The sequence below is a fragment of the Alexandromys fortis genome, unplaced genomic scaffold (assembly GCF_014885135.2).
Source record: "Alexandromys fortis isolate MF-2015 unplaced genomic scaffold, M_Fortis_MF-2015_v1.1 scaffold_197, whole genome shotgun sequence".
NCBI classification, from domain to species: Eukaryota; Metazoa; Chordata; class Mammalia; order Rodentia; family Cricetidae; genus Alexandromys; species Alexandromys fortis.
The window spans coordinates 972,306-988,043 of NW_026068072.1; the positions used below are offsets into that span (position 1 = coordinate 972,306).

A 15,738-nucleotide genomic window follows, 5' to 3' on the forward strand; every position below is an offset into this window, starting at 1 on the left:
CAGGGCTAAAGAATGAGATCCTATCTCAAAAAAAAAAAAAAAGTCTCAAATAACAACAGCAACAAAAAATATCTTTGGGATTATTTTTTTATATGTATTTATAATGTATACAATATTCTGTCTGTGTGTATGCCTGAAGGCCAGAAGATGGCACCAGACCCCATTACACATGGTTGTGAGCCACCATGTGGTTGCTGGGAATTGAACTCAGGACCTTTGGAAGAGCAGGCAATGCTCTTAACCTCTGAGTCATCTCTCCAGCCCATCTTTGGGATTCTTGAACTGTGCAGGTCTGAAAGCTTTCTCTCTCAGAGCTAAGACCGCGGGAAGATGCTGAGGCTAAGTCCACACAAATTCACCCCGTAGCAACAAAATCTATGATAGCAATAAAAATCACTCTGGAAGTCACTTTAATGCCTTGACTTCTAGAACCATCTATTCTTTTTAATGGGAATGCCATCACCTAAGGACTGCTGGTTTAAAAGGCATGTGTGCATGCTTCATTGTTAAAGAGCTCCGTGTGCAAGCTGGTGCCTCGCCATTGCTCAGGCGTCAGTGCCAAGGGAGGCACAGCATGTAACATATACACCCATGGGCCTCTTTGGGGACAATCTGGAGACCTGATCTCTAGAAAGGGGAGGTTCATCCTGAATCAGTGTGGCTGAATCACAGTCTCTGCAAACCAGAGGACCTGGGTATGAATCCCGACTCAGCTCTTTGGTCTTAGACATGTCACTGATCCTTCCTACATGGTAATTTTATCAGCACCTGCCCTCTTGATGGGTCCCCTAGAGCATCATGATACCACATATGAAGTACTCAGGACAGTGCCTGGGAGAGAACTCCCTTCCTATGAACTATCCTCCTGGGTCATCCTAGGCTCTGTCAAGTGCCCTGTCACTTCATATGAGAGACTCGATCATCCCCAGGTTTGCCTAGCATGCCCTTGGCTGGATCCCCAGCACCGTAAACCGAGTGTGTTTTCTCATACCTGTAATCTGAGAACCTGGGAGCTCAAGGCAGGAGATCAAAGTTTTAGTTAGGTAACAATTCCAAGGCCATCTTGGAATACTTGACACCATGTTTCCAAACAAGCCAGCAAACATTTTCCTATAAAGCCAGATCTTGGCATCCAGTTTCCCACAGCACTGATGAGAAAGTCACATGACAGACAGTGTTGTGGTGTGGGGGTGAATGACAGATGGAGTGTAGTGTGAAGGGGAGATTGACCACATGAACCTAACACCCATGTTTAGCCTCCTGCCTTGTGGAAAGTCAGTGAGGCCTTCCAGATGGCTTCTTCCTGGGCTCTGTAGAGCTGGCCTCCGGCAGGCTTTCCTGAAGTGAAACACCATGATTGCACACTAGTTAGGAATTAAAAACCACTGGCGCTCGAAGCAAAGACCAGTAACAGAGACACGGTCATCAATCTGGGCTGGCAGCCGCTAGTAACCAGTGTGGCTCGGCTCCAGAGATTCCTGCACATGAGCCACCGTCCACACAGCGGCTCCCTCTGGTGGCTGGAGCAACTATCCTGGCTCACGTGAATTCCTTCCCCAGGGATGCTCAGGGACGCTAGAATGGCAGAAGAGACGTGCTGCACCCTAAACTTCTGCTTACAAACATCCCCTGGAAATGACATAAAGGTGATAGGACTCTAATGAGCTCATAAGCAGGAAAGGATGCTCTAAAAACAGATAATTTGAGGAACTTCTGGAAACATATGAGTATATGGAATTACACGGCAGAGTAATTAGAACAAAGGAAGATTATACCCCAAACAAACAATAGAGGACCACATGATGAAAAGGGCTCCCAGAGTCTGGGAGAAGTGTCATTCCCAGAGTCCTCAGGGATGGGGAAAAGGGCACCAGGCATTGAATGACAAAACTTTCCCTGGGAAGACAGAGCACACATGTCTACACACCCAGACAGGCGACCCACTACTGACCAAAGTACAGATACCACCCAAGTCCAACTGGGTGAACCAGTGAGTTTTATTGGGGTTACTTACTTAAGGGTGAGGGGTTACTTACAGGAGCAGAAATGACTCCTATACAGCTGGATCACCAAGGCCCACTCCAGTACGGGGTACAGCTCATAAAACCTAGGACCCTGGAGTACACTGCACAGCCTGCATCAGTTTGGAGCATGGTCCTTCCTGGTGCCTCCGTTGGTCTAAACTTCTTCGAGGCAGCCGGTCTCCTCTGGAGTCTTCTTTGCAGCTCAGTCCAGCTCCACTCCTCTGGGAAGGACTCTCAGCTTTGATTGCTCACTGTGGCAGGGAGGAGCCTAGGGAGTCTGGTCAGTTTCAGGGACTTCCTGACCTGCTTGAGTTGCTCTCCTTCAGGCTTAAGGAGAGAATGTTTCAATCTCCAAGGAAACCATTACACAACACTCCACCCCTTCAGCCAGCTCTTACCTTCTTTCTCATTCCTCTTCCCAAATGATTCCCGAGCCTTGAAGGGGTGATTACAGATGTCCACCTATGAAAGAAGTCGCCACACCAAGGCCGCCATGCCGAGGCCGCCATGCCTCAGTAACAGCCACTTGTTCTCAGGAACTTCACCAGTGGTATGAGTTGAGGCTGATAACAACTGTGGTCTGTTGTGTCAAACTGTGTGTGTGTGTGTGTGTGTGTGTGTAAATGCACACGTTTAGAAGGCAGTATGACAGGTGCATCACATCCATCCAGAAAAACCATAGAAGTTGCTTCCCCATTGGGTCCTATGACCTTCCTTCCCCAGTCATGGGATTTTGTCCTGAATTGTAGTATCAGATGTGAACTCTCTCTTGTGGAATGGGCCTTAAATGCAACTGGAAAGCCAGGCAATGGTGGTGCACACCTTTATCCCAGCACTCAAGAGGCAGAGGCAAGCAGATCTCTGCGAGTTCGAGGCCAGCCTGGTCTACAGAGTGAGTCCCAGGACAGGCTCTATAGATGCTGGGAAACACTGTCTTGAAAAACAAAAAACAAACAAACAAATGCAACTGGAAGGCGGTTGGTTCTGCCCACCATAGTTCGGCCACGATTGCATAGGAAGGAACATCCTGCCTAGAATAATGGTACTTTAACACACAGGATCCTTAGCCAAGCAGGAATGTTGGCGACATTTCTCCACCAGTAGCCTGCATGGCCCCTTCTGTCACTTTTGAAAGCCAGCCAGTGGGTGGAGTTTCCAGTTCAGTCCCAGCTTAATTTCTCCATGTCCCGCAGTCAAAGCATTACCTGTAGTGTCTTCAGCAGGAGGGTCTTACCGGCTCGTTCTGGAATACAACCAGCAGCAGTAATAGACTTAATGGTTTGTGGGGCCTCATGGGCTTCCCTGGCTAACAACCCACAGGGAGGTAGCACACCCCAGCCATTGAGGTGGTCATTCAAAAACCTTATGACATTTTGGAGTGTCCTTTTCCATCCATGTAGGGTACCTTTTGGACTTAAACTTTGTAGTTATTATTTTAACAACTATATTTTGTTTCAATTAACCGAGCCCCAGTAGGGTTGAAGGCGGGCAGAAGTACCATGGTACCTGGCTGTCTCCCATGGTTTTCCAAATCTGAATGACAACACTCAGAAGTCAGCATCCTGTCACCTATACCACAGCCTTTTCCAAAGGACAGGCAGGGAGGGTGAGGCAGCAACCCAAACCACCATCCCATAACAAAGGTAACCCCAGTGAAATACCCTAAAAGTCTGTAGTCATCCGTGCTCAGGAGTGTCAGTGATTTCAGTTCACATCTACAAAGATACCGAAGTCAAACACACTCATGGTCTAGAAGGGCATGGGAAGGGTCCATCCGTCTGTATCAGTTGCTTCCTCTACAGATCGAGGTTGGGTGCACGGAGGTACTGACTTGATTAGCTCACCGTAACCCTCAGTGGTTCACTCTGAGCCATTATATTTCCATATCCTGGAGTTCTTCCACGGAGCCTCCTTACACGCCTGACTTAATTTGCTCAGACCTACCCAGGGACAAGGGAGGACAAGGCCATGCTCTCCCAGCCGCACCTGCTGGCTTCCTAGGACATAGTGCCCTGGACTGGCACTGTGGCTGTGGCAGCAGCTACTGCCTCTCCAGTTACCACGGGCAGCTGTTAGGAGAGTTCCTGGCTGGGTAGCCATCTCCACTCCAGTATAACCTTTCTCTTAGTCTGGGTGATAATTACCCACCCGGGTCATGCTTGATCGTCTGCACCTGTACTGTTCTGTCCAATGTCTTTCACGAACTGCTGCTCCGGCTTTAACGCTTTCCTGAAGCCCACGATTTGATTTCCTGCCGATTTTCTTCTTAGGAACTCCAGCTCAATACCAACCCTGCCACATTTTTTTCCGAGTAATCCAGACAGACCTTCTTCTCTGTTTTATCTTCTCTGTTTTAAAAACATATCTTGTAGGTTGTACGTTCATTTATAGACACTCTTTATGTGATGGTCTGAGTCACTGAGATCTGCCAAAGCCTTCCTAGTTTATAATGATCTTGTGCCACCAAAGAGCTCAGCAAAGCCACCGAAGCTCTACACACACATGCCAAAGAGAGGAAGGAAGGGAGGAAGGAAGGAAGGAAGAAGGAAGGGAGGGAGGGAGGGAGGGAGGGAGGGAGAGAGAGAGAGAGAGAGAGAGAGAGAGAGAGGCATATGTGCCACAGGTCCCACAGCTAGTTCATGGCTGACCTGAGATTTCCTACATCTAAACAGCTGTGTTATCTGTTTAGAAGACAGATAAAACCACAAGCAAGATCACAGAAGCATTAGGAAGGCTCGGGGCCCCTTAGCACTTCAGATGTAGTCATTTACATAAGCCTAATTATGTTGTAATCAGCCAGCACTCTCATCTAGTTATAAAGATGACTCCCTAAGTGCTATGTGGGGAAACATTTAGGTGACAATATTTTTAGGTAGTCAGGTAATAGTAAAAGTTTCCATTCCTTTAGAGTAACTTTGCCCAGCCAGAGTTCCTCAGAAAACCACAAGAATGACATCTTGGCTTATAATTTTAAAATAAATCAACAGCCAGGTGTCATAGTAACAACTTGTGTGCCATCACGAGAACACAATGCCACAAGTGGGGTAGGTTATAAAGAAAGGTTTATCTCAGTTCATAGTCCAGGCGAAGACTGGGGCTGCATCTGCTGGTGACCAGCCACCTTGCTGGCAGCCACTGACCTGGCTCAAGCATAACGTGACAAGAGACAGGAGGCACACACATGTTCCCAGGTCTCCTTTCCAAACCTCCAAGATCCAACATGAACATGGTGGCTCTTTCCTGTGATCCCAGAGTTCCGGGGCAAACCAAGGAGGGTCACCATGGGTTTGAGATCAATCTGAGCTGCCTAGTGAGTTCCTGGTTAGCAAGACTGTCACCCTCCATAAAAGGTCAGGATTCAATCTGGGGACTGACCCTAATGATGCTATCTAACCCTGATCACCTCCCCCAGCCTTGAGTCTCCACCCCCAGACAGCACAACTGGATCAAGTTTAGCAGACTGAGGAGGAAGTGTCAACATATGAAAGCCCAGGCATATGTGACAGACACCCAAATTACAACAATGTGATGACAAGCCACTTGTAAGGGGCCCTTTTCCCTGCCTCTGTCCCTCTCATTCCTCCCCTCCCCAAACACATTTACACTGGCGATAAGAGCTACAGTTCAGCTGGGCAATGGTGGTGCACACCTTTAATCACAACAGGCAGAGGCAGGCGGATCTCTGTGAGTTGAAGGCCAGCCTGTCTACAAGAGCTAGTTCCAGGACAGGCACCAAAGCTACAGAGAAAACCTGTGTCGAAAAAAAAAAAAAAAAAAAAAAAAAAAAAAAAAAAAAAAAAAAAAAAAAAGGAGCTACAGTCCAGGGGCTGGAAGATGGCTCAGCAGTTAAGAGCACTGACTGCTCTTCCAAAGGACCCGGGGTCATTTCTCCGCACCCATGTGGCAGCTCACAACTGTCTGTAAATCCAGTTCCAGGGGACCTGACACCCTCACACAGTACAGTCAAAACGCCAATGCACATGACATAACTAACTATAGTACAGAGGATTCATTGCCGATGGTGACGCACCTGAGTATCACAGGACAGCTGTGCTACTGTCTTCCCACGTTTAGCCCAACCCTATCCCCATTTGACTAATCAGAAAACCAGCTCACAGGAGTCTTGGCCAAAGTTGTGTGCTCATTAGGTGAGCTGAGAATTAGCTATTGCTGGTCACGGATCACCTAGCACTTACAGGACAAGGATTTGCTTAACTCAAGTCCTGCAGTTGGGTGGTTCTACTGTGTCAGCGAGGCTGGCTTACATTTTCAGTCAAGGGGTGGAGTAGATGACCTGATAAACCTAGAAGGTTCCATCTGGCTCTACCCAGACATAGCCCCTGGGATCTAAGACAGGAAGCCACAGCCACAGTCTCCTGCATCCCAAGTTTGCAGCTAGCAATGCTGGGAATCAAACCTAACTTATAACTGCTGGCTGAGCCGTGCAGCCCTGACACCAACTGAGAAGAGCATGCTGCTCACAGGGCCTGCCCTTCTTGGAGGTTGATGCCAGAAGTAGAGGACTATTCCTCCTGGCAGTTTTTTGTCCTTTTTAAGACAGTAAGAGAAGTCTCAGTAAGGTACTGAGTGATCTCCCTTTATGTCTATGGGGAAGTGTAAGAGTTCTGTTGGGGCAGAGAGATGGTTCAGCAGTTGAGAGTGCTTACTGCTCTCGGAGGGGAGATGGGTTTAATTCACAGCACCTGTGTTCCATAGCACATAATGACTGCAACCCTAGCTCCAAAGGATCCAGTGCCCTCTTCTGGCCTGTGAGGGCACTGCACATGTGCAAGGCACACACACACACACACACACACACACACAAAATAAAAAAAAATCTTTGCCAAATTTTAAAAATGTTTGATTTGGTTGCTTAGGATATAGCCCACTGGTAGAGCCCTTGCCTTGCTTGTACATGGCCTGGAACTCAATCTCCAGCATCAAAAGGGCAAAACTGGATTAAAAAATGATTTACATGTATAACATTTTGACTGCATGTGTGCGTGTGCGCGCACATGCACATGTGCACCATGTGTGTGAAATACCTGCAGAGGTCAGAAGAGGGCATCTGGTCCCGTAGAACTGGAGTTGCAGGTGGTTACACCACCACGTGAGTGCTGGGAATCCAATTCCAGTCCTCCGAGCTCTTAAACAGTAAGCGATCTTCAGTCCCAACATTTGGATTCTACTTTTTAAAAGGGAGTTAAATAGTGCTCTTTTTTATCACTACAAGTGATTTTTGGGCTATAAAATAGAAAAAAAAATAAACAAAAATCTAACTAAAGTTGCAAACGTCCTTTCACGAGAATGAGGAGCAGATGGTGACAGTGAAGCAGTAGCGGTTTATGTCCAGTAGTTGGCGCTGTGAGCACCCACAGAGCATCGTTCAGGTAAAGTGATGCAGGGCCAGGACACATTCCAGGTGATCTAGTACACAGTGAAGGTCAGAGAACCCCTTGTAGGGGTCAGCACTCTTTCTACCGTATGGAGTTATAGGGATCAAACGCGGGACACTGGACTTGGCAGCAGGCACCTTTTATTGGCTGACCCATCTTGCCATCTCCAAAAGAGCTTTCTTATATTAGGATGTGATTAATAAATGCAAGAAGAAAGACAAATTAAAGCCACAAATTGTCACCAATGCAGCCACGGTCTGTAGCTCAGCTGGTGGGTAGAGGTTTTGCAGAGAACAGGACACTGGCAAATCTGGAGTACGTCCTAGTTGCAAGTGTAAAAATGATACCCGGGCGTGGAGAAATCTGTCAGACATCAACTCCCATCTGTGAAGATTAGTGCACCCGTGAGGAGCAGGCTGGCCTCGAGCACCCTCAATGCAACTGCTGGGGGCAATGTGGCATTCTCCCTGTGGTTGTCCAGGGACACACAGACATCAGGGGCCCAGGCTGAGGGTGTCCCCCAGGACAAAAGGCCATATAAAACCCGGGGATAGCAACTATTAACACAGCTGCCCATAAACCCACAACTAGACTTTCCCCAGACTCTGAAGCTACAGCCAACCTCAAAGGAAGCTCAATGGAATCTGAGGATCCTCCGAGAAGTTGGTTAAAAATGCAGTAGCCGGGGCCCATGCTCGAGAATCTGCTTCCAAAGGTGGAGAGAGTCACACACTTACAGAACGCCAAGGTGCACACAGGTAGCCCAGTACTCAGGAGACGGAGGCAGGCAGATGGGGAGTTGGAAGGCAGCCTGGAGTCGCAGTAAGAACTTGTCAGTTTCTGACTGTAGCCACCATCCCAGAAAGTTCTGACTTAGGAGTCCACAGACCATTGTTGGAGGAATTCAGAATCTGCCATCTTCCTACTCTCTTAGCCCCTGTCTCTTTGCTCGCCTAGGGTGACGCTGTATGCTGAGTTTCTTCCCATGAAAGCCAGAGCCAAGTGCATTTTGCTGATAGAGGTAAGGAGAGGGTGATGGCCTCTAGGGAATACTAACTGACTGGCAATCTGTTCTGGAATTTATGGAGCCACAAGACTGCAAAGGGGAGTTTAAGAAAAACATAACAAGCCAGGCGGTAGTGGCACACACCCTTAATCCCAGCACTGGGGAAGCAGAGGCAGGTAAATCTCTGTGAGTTTGAGGCCAGCCGGGTCTGCAGAGTGAGTTCCAGGACAGCCAGGACTGCTACATAGAGAAACCCTGTCTCAATAAATAAATAAATAAATAAATAAATAAATAAATAAATAAATAACAGACACACTAGCAATAGACAAATATGTTCCCGGGTATAGAGTATAAATATTTTTCCTCCTTCCCTTTTAATTGGAGGTTGATCTAGGTCAGTGGTTTCCAACCTTCCTAAAGCTGCGGCCCTTTAATTCAGTTCCTCATGTTGTGGAGACCCCAACCATGAAATTATTTTCATTGCTACTGTAATTTTGCTACTGTTACGAATTGTAACACAATTATCTGGTATGTGACCCCGGTGAAAGGGTCATTTAACCCCCAAAGCGGTCACCTCCCAAAGGCTGAGCACTGCTGACATAGGACCTGTTAGGCAAGTGCTCCACTTTTGAGCTACGTCCCCCAACTCTCTTTGTCCTTTTTATTTATTTTGAGACAAGAGTCTTGCTAAATTGCTCAGGCTGGCCTTGAACTCACTCTACAGCTGTCAGACCCTGCCTTGCAGGGATAGTGGAAAGACTTCTGATTTTGCTTGCTATGTACCAGCGCTTTCAGGGCTGACTCCCCAGTCACGTGATCACACCAAGCATCGCTCTCACTGTGCCCACTGAGTTACACCTCCCAATCCTGCCTCTGGTCCATCAGACTGGCCAACTCTCAGCTGCTGGACACAGACGGGGTAATCAGTTGTGTGAATACTGAACTGTTGATGTACTTGTTTTGAGACAGACTTTCACTGTGTAGCCTGGAACCCTATGTGTTCTCAGACTGGCCTTGGATTTGGGGCAATCCTCCTGCCTCTGCCTCCCTCATGTTAATGCTACAGACATTTACCACCATCCCCGCCAGTTGTTTCAATGACAGAATTGCCTGGCAGGCCGGCTGATCTTGAAATCTGGCTAACTAACCCCGGTCATACTCAGTTCTCTTTCGGGCTTCCCAAGATCCACAACTAAAGCTGAGAATGGGGGCTCATGCCTGTGATCTCCAAATTCAGTAAGCAGAGGCAGGAGGATTGCTGCAAGTTCCAGGCCACTCAGGACCACATAGCAAGACCCTGTCTCAAAAAAAATGTTTTGAGTTCGTAGCATGAGCATCCTGACTGGTCCACATCCTTAACATACCTGTCGTGAGACATTTTAATGGTTCCCTCACGATGCTTAGCCACAGAAATGGATTGTGGCTCCTTTAAGAAAAGGGGGATTTAGGAAGGCTCTAGGGACTTAGTGGTGCTTGCAGCTGGACAGCCCAACCAGGAACAAGAACAGATCAGTCTGAAGAGGACTTAGAAAGTCCCTGCTGAGCCTAGTGGATCAAGCTTATCATGCCAGTTACTGGGGAGACTGAGGCAAGCATCATAACTTCAAGGTCTGCCTAGACAATTTATTAAGACCACGCCCCCAAAGGAGAAGTGGGAAGAGGGCTGGGGCTGTAGCTCAGGTGGTAGAGCGCTCGCTGGCCTCAGGCTTTGATCTCTAGTACTTAAGATAATAACCATAATAACAGGGCCTGTGAAATGTCACCTGTTACCAAGCCTGAGGACGTGAGTTCAAAACCCAGGACCCAAGTTACATAAGGAGAGAACTGATTTCCAAAAACCATTCATCACTCCCTTAGCAAATAACTGTGACTTAAAAATAATAACAGCAGTAAAGTCTCCCTTGAAAGACCAAGAGGGAGCAGTGAGCCGCCATAACAGTTGGATGAGGGATCCTCTGGAGAGACCTTCAGCTGAGCCAGCCTGTGACCATCCTACAGGGGAGGCACCTGGACAGTAAGCCAACCTTGGTCTCCACCCTGCTCTTCTCTCATTCCCTGGGCTCCCTATTAGCGGCAAACAGTGGGAAGCCACAGGTAGGGAGCTGAGCAACTTGGGGAGAAGGGAGAGAGGATTCCCAAGAAGGATGCTGGAGCCTGTGGACCAAGGGAAGCAGATGCCAGTGGACAGAGCCAGAGTGACAATCTGTATAACCACACACAGAGAGACGGAAGCCTCAAGTTTCCATGAGGAAGATGTGGTATATTCACACACAATGGAATAGCATCAAGCCTTGAAAAGGGAGGAAATTGTGGCATATGCTACAACATTGGTGAGCCAAGGATGAATGTTACGTGATTCTGCCACATGGGTGGCTGGAGTAGTCAAGATCATGAGGACAGGACCTACATCCTTGAAATTGCCTATAATCCCGACACCCGGGAGGTTAAGGAAAGATCTTGAGTTTAAAGCCAGGGTGGACTACGTAGAGAGTCTGAGGCACAGCCTGGGTTACATAGCCAGATCCTGCTCAAACAGATTTTTTAAAAAACGACAATGTAAAAAACAGAAACAGATGCCCAGGGACTGGTGGAGGGGCAGAGTGGAGGGAGCAGGGGCGAGTACCACGGAGACAGTTTCTTTCAGAGAGTGAGCTCCAGAGGTAGATGGCCCTGATGGCCACAGAACAGGCCAGACATGTTCCCTATCAGTGCGCTGCGCACTGGCTAGGAAAACCTTGGAAATAGGACGGAACTACAGTCCCTTGATGCCCAGCGTCATACCTGTGTCACAGAACACGGGTCCTTTCCGCGTCCTCCACTGTGCTGTGCAGTCCGGCCAGCACCACTCAAGTGTTACGCGGTGGGTGGGACCACAGCAGGATGTGCCACATTGAGAGAAAAGGGGGGCACTCTGATTTTCCACTCTTATTCACTGTACCCCACCACTGACTCTTACTTTCCCATGCCAGGTCTTCTGGGCCATCGGGACGGTGTTCGAAGTCCTCCTGGCGGTGTTCGTGATGCCCAGCCTGGGCTGGCGCTGGCTGCTAATGCTCTCGGCCGCCCCGCTGCTCCTCTTCGCTGTTCTGTGCTTCGTACGTATGTTTACAGCCATCTCCTTGCCGGTCTGGGGAACCTTAGAGTGAAGTGAGTGGAAGACACCAAAGCTCTGTCTCTCAAGATTATTATTTGTGGGCTTGGCGTGGTGGTGGTGCCTTTGCTACCAGGGAAGCAGAGGCAGACAGATCTTTGTCAGTGTATGAGGCCAGTCTCGTCTATGGAGCAAGTTCCAAGACAGCCAGGGCTTTTACACAGAGAAACCCTGTATCAAAAAACCAATGAGTATGGGGGGGGGTGGCCTGGGGTGGATTCCCTGCATGCGAACTCTTTTGAGATGTTCTCTGTAAGACTAAGGCTTAAAGTGACTCCATTGGACCCACTGGAACTCTGAACTTCAAGTGACAGAAACAAAATTCATACTGGCTTGAACAAAACATAGGAACAGACATATGATAGAGGATTATATGTCTGGCTTTCAGACATGGCTGTATCCAGGAGCTCACATGGTCTCCTCATCTTACATCTCACATCTTGTGTATAGTGTGTAGAGCATGTGCACACACTCTTCCATACACACACACACGCAGGGAGAGAGGCTGTGAGGGAACCTGTGTGCTAGGCTACTCACACACATTTACTTTTCTTTCTCCCCATAACCACATGGGGAAGGGCTGTGATGAAGCCCTTGTTACTTAGAATGACATTTGTTCTTGTGACCAAGCCACCAACTCAGTAGCTCAATGCAGAAGGAGGTTGCTTCTTTGCAACTGAACAGTCTAGAAAGAGCATTCTGGTTCCCATGGGGGATCTCAGCCCAAGTTTTGATATTTTTTGTGTAGTTTTGTTTTTTGCAACCTGTAGTTCAGTCATCCCCTAGGATACTTGGAGTCAGGGGTGGTGGGGGGAGCAAAGTGGAGGCTCACACCCTTGCTCCTTTAATGTCTGCTAACCTTGATGATTGTTAGTCTTGTGGGCTCACCTAGTTGCAAGGGAAGCTGGGAAATGTAGTCTGTGGCTAGGCAGCCACATCTATGGAGAATTCCACACAATGACATGCATTTTGGTGGACCTCAAACTCTGCTATGTCCTCATTTACTAATAAGAAAACTGACTTCCAGAGGCCGGCTGATTTTCCAAATATCAGACCTTATTTGAACTGGCTGGGTCCCAGCCCCACAATTTCTACAACATCAGTGGTTGTACAAACCACTGTCTCCCTTCACTGGAGTGCACTTGCCTCTGCACTTGGGGCTGGGGCTCCATCGGGCTTAAAACTCCCGACTTCTCTCTCAGACTTAGTTTACAAGATGATGCTAACTAAGCCCACGAAGGCAGAGTCTCTCAAGAGTTGAGGGGAGGTTTTTGATGGTGTCATTATTTACCACCCTCCCCCCCAACTCTAAAAGCAACCAGGACAGTGATGACAGTTACACGAACCCACGCCAACCCTTCGCCAAGCTCTCTGCTTCTGTTATCCCATTTACCCCTCTGAACACCTGAAGGTGTGAAGGAAGAAACAGGCACAGGAAGTGACCTCACGGCACAGGACCCTATAGCCATGTAGCACACAGAGGAGCCAGCATTCAAAGCCAGGATTCTAACTCCAGAGACCCAACTCTCAAAGACTCCCACACAGATGAGGGAGGGCGGCCTGCAGAGAGTGCTGCTCCCCACTAACCGGCCACATCTGGATCTCCTGTCCCCTCAGTGGCTGCCGGAGAGTGCTAGGTATGACGTGCTGTCTGGGAACCAGGAGAAGGCAATTGCCACCTTAAAGCGGATAGCAACAGAAAATGGAGCCCCCATGCCTCTGGGAAAGCTCATCATTTCCAGACAGGTCAGAGTCTGGGGAGAGAGAGAGAGAGAGAGAGAGAGAGAGAGAGAGAGAGAGAGAGAGAGAGAGAGAGAGAGAGAAGCAAGGAAGTGATTGCATGAGGCTGGCATGCCATGTATGGGCACATGTATGTGTGTGTGTGCATGCAAGGAATCGATTGCATGAGGCTGGCATACAAGTGCGGGCACATGTGTGGGTGAGTGCAGATCCTGGCATGGCCTGCACTTGTGTTTGTGCGTGTCTGTGTACATGAACTGGAAATCTAGTGTGGAACTGGTAAAGGGAGTTTGGCAATTCCAACTGGCAGCTTGACTGCCAAATTCTGAACTCCTGCTGGAGAACGTAGGCAGCGATTAGGGAGCTGTCCCGCCAGCCAGTGCGTTTATAACTGCTTCTGCTTCTGTTTTGCTCCCAGCTCAATTTTTAAAAAGAGCAATTGTTAAGCAAAGATTTGAAAAAAAATTCTTTAAATTTTTGTGGAATTGACAAATAGATCATTTAGGTAGTCAGTCTTTGGGCAAAGTAGCCTATGTTGAGTTGGCTCTCAGCAGATGCACTGTGGTGCCCCTGACCAGGAACTGGCTGTATATGTGTGAAATGATTTCATGCCCCTTGCACGGAAACAAACCCAGGGGCCCAACAGTGCCCACCTTGGGGGTCTGCCTCCTGCTCCATGTTGGAAGTACAGAATGGTTCTGGCCTGTGGTAATCAAGGCTCTGGCCTGTTAGGTTCTCAGCAGGAAGGAATGGGATGAGTCTTGACTTGCCAAGCTTGTGTCCTCTATCCCTGGCTATGCCATTAGCAGTGTGTGTGTGTGTGTGTGTGTGTGTGTGTGTGTGTGTGTGTGTGTGCGTGTGTGTGTACATGTGTGTGCGTGCGTGTGTGTGTGTGTATCTGTGTGTCTGTATATATCTATATGTGTCTGTGTCTATGTGTCTGTGTATCTGTGTGTTTCTGTGTGTCTCTGTGTGTGTGTATGTATCTGTGTGTGTGTGTGAGAGAGAGAGAGAGAGAGAGAGAGAGAGAGAGAGAGAAAGAATCAGGCCTCCAGCCAAAGCCCCTGTGCCCTGGGAGCTAGCCAATAATCCACATGTCCTTGTCTTGAAACAGGAAGACAGAGGCAAAATGAGGGATCTTTTTACACCCCACTTTCGCTGGACAACTCTCCTGCTGTGGTTTATATGGTAAGAGCTGCTGACTGCCCACTCACAGAACACTGCTTGGGACTTGAGATTTACTTATTTGTTTTGAATGTGTTTGTATCTATGAATGTTTGCACATACGTATATGCATATGTATGTATGGGTCACCCATAGGTGACATCAGGTGTCTGCCCCAGTCTTTCTCAACATTATAAATCAAGGCAGGGTCTCTCACTTGGTGCTAGTCGGCTTGCTATCGAGATCTGGTCTCTGCCTCTGGAATTCTGGGATTACAGGCTGGCCACCATGTGTGCTGCCAGCACCACACTCCTGACCCCATCTGCATTAAGGTGGGCTGTTCACTTCTTCACACTTTGAACTGGACGTGGAGCTACTCAGATAAGTAGCTTTGAAGGGAGGCATTTCTATTTCTGCTCTTTGAGAAAATGCTTGAGTTGCAAGTCATCCCTAATGATGCTCTCAAAGGTAGATACAGTAAAGTAGCCGTGTGGTTGGTGTGCCCAGGCACTGATCCTGTGTACTAGAGAGAGGGTGTGCCCAGGCACTGTTCCTATGTACCAGAGACAGGGTGTCTGGTGTGCCCAGGTACTGAGCCTGTGTACCAGAGACAGGGTGGCTGGTGTGCCCAGGCACTGAGCCTGTGTACCAGAGACAGGGTGGCTGGTGTGCCCAGGCACTGAGCCTGTGTACCAGAGACCGGGCGGCTGTGGGAAGGGCAGATGCTCAGGAGCCAGGAGTACATGGTGAGGCTGATGCAACCAAAGGAACGGAAAGAAAACTTCCAAGGGAACTTTCTACAGGAAGCTACTGTTTACGCCGACCAGGGCCTCTTCTCTGCACCTGCTGCCTCAGCTACCACCATGGTACACAGTTCATCCTTTGAAAACTAAGATGTGGTGAACACAGCCATTCATGGGACCCCTCCGTTCCTGCCTGGTTTAATTTTGCTTGAGTTGCAGTCATGGGAGGAGACTGGCAGGGAGGCAAGTGCAGAGAGTGATTATTTCGTCTTTGTAGCAAGTGCAATTGCAGCCATTCTTCTCTTTCCCAGATCTCGCCCGCAGCAGCGCCAGCACAAGGCTCTGTGTGGCTGCAGGATTTGAGTTCTATTTTCAACCTGGTTCCTGTTCACCTTTGAACAGAAGCATTGATTATGAGAGAGGTGTTCCCAGCATGGTCGATTACAGGGAAGAGGGAAGAAAGGCTTGGTAGCACGGAGCCAGGCTTGAGTTCTGCCTCCGCGTTCCTAAGAGC

The 15,738-nt window shown here is 48.6% G+C and overlaps 1 protein-coding gene across 1 annotated transcript in view; it reads left to right on the forward strand.

The window, feature by feature from the left end:
* Positions 1-15,738, forward strand: part of Svop (SV2 related protein) — a 66,414-nt gene that overhangs the window by 35,936 nt on the left and 14,740 nt on the right. Inside the window, exons 7-10 of the mRNA XM_050121129.1 lie at positions 8,378-8,441; positions 11,396-11,521; positions 13,195-13,323; positions 14,432-14,505. Coding sequence (XP_049977086.1) covers positions 8,378-8,441; positions 11,396-11,521; positions 13,195-13,323; positions 14,432-14,505 — 393 coding nt within the window. The remainder of the gene's footprint in view (positions 1-8,377; positions 8,442-11,395; positions 11,522-13,194; positions 13,324-14,431; positions 14,506-15,738) is intronic.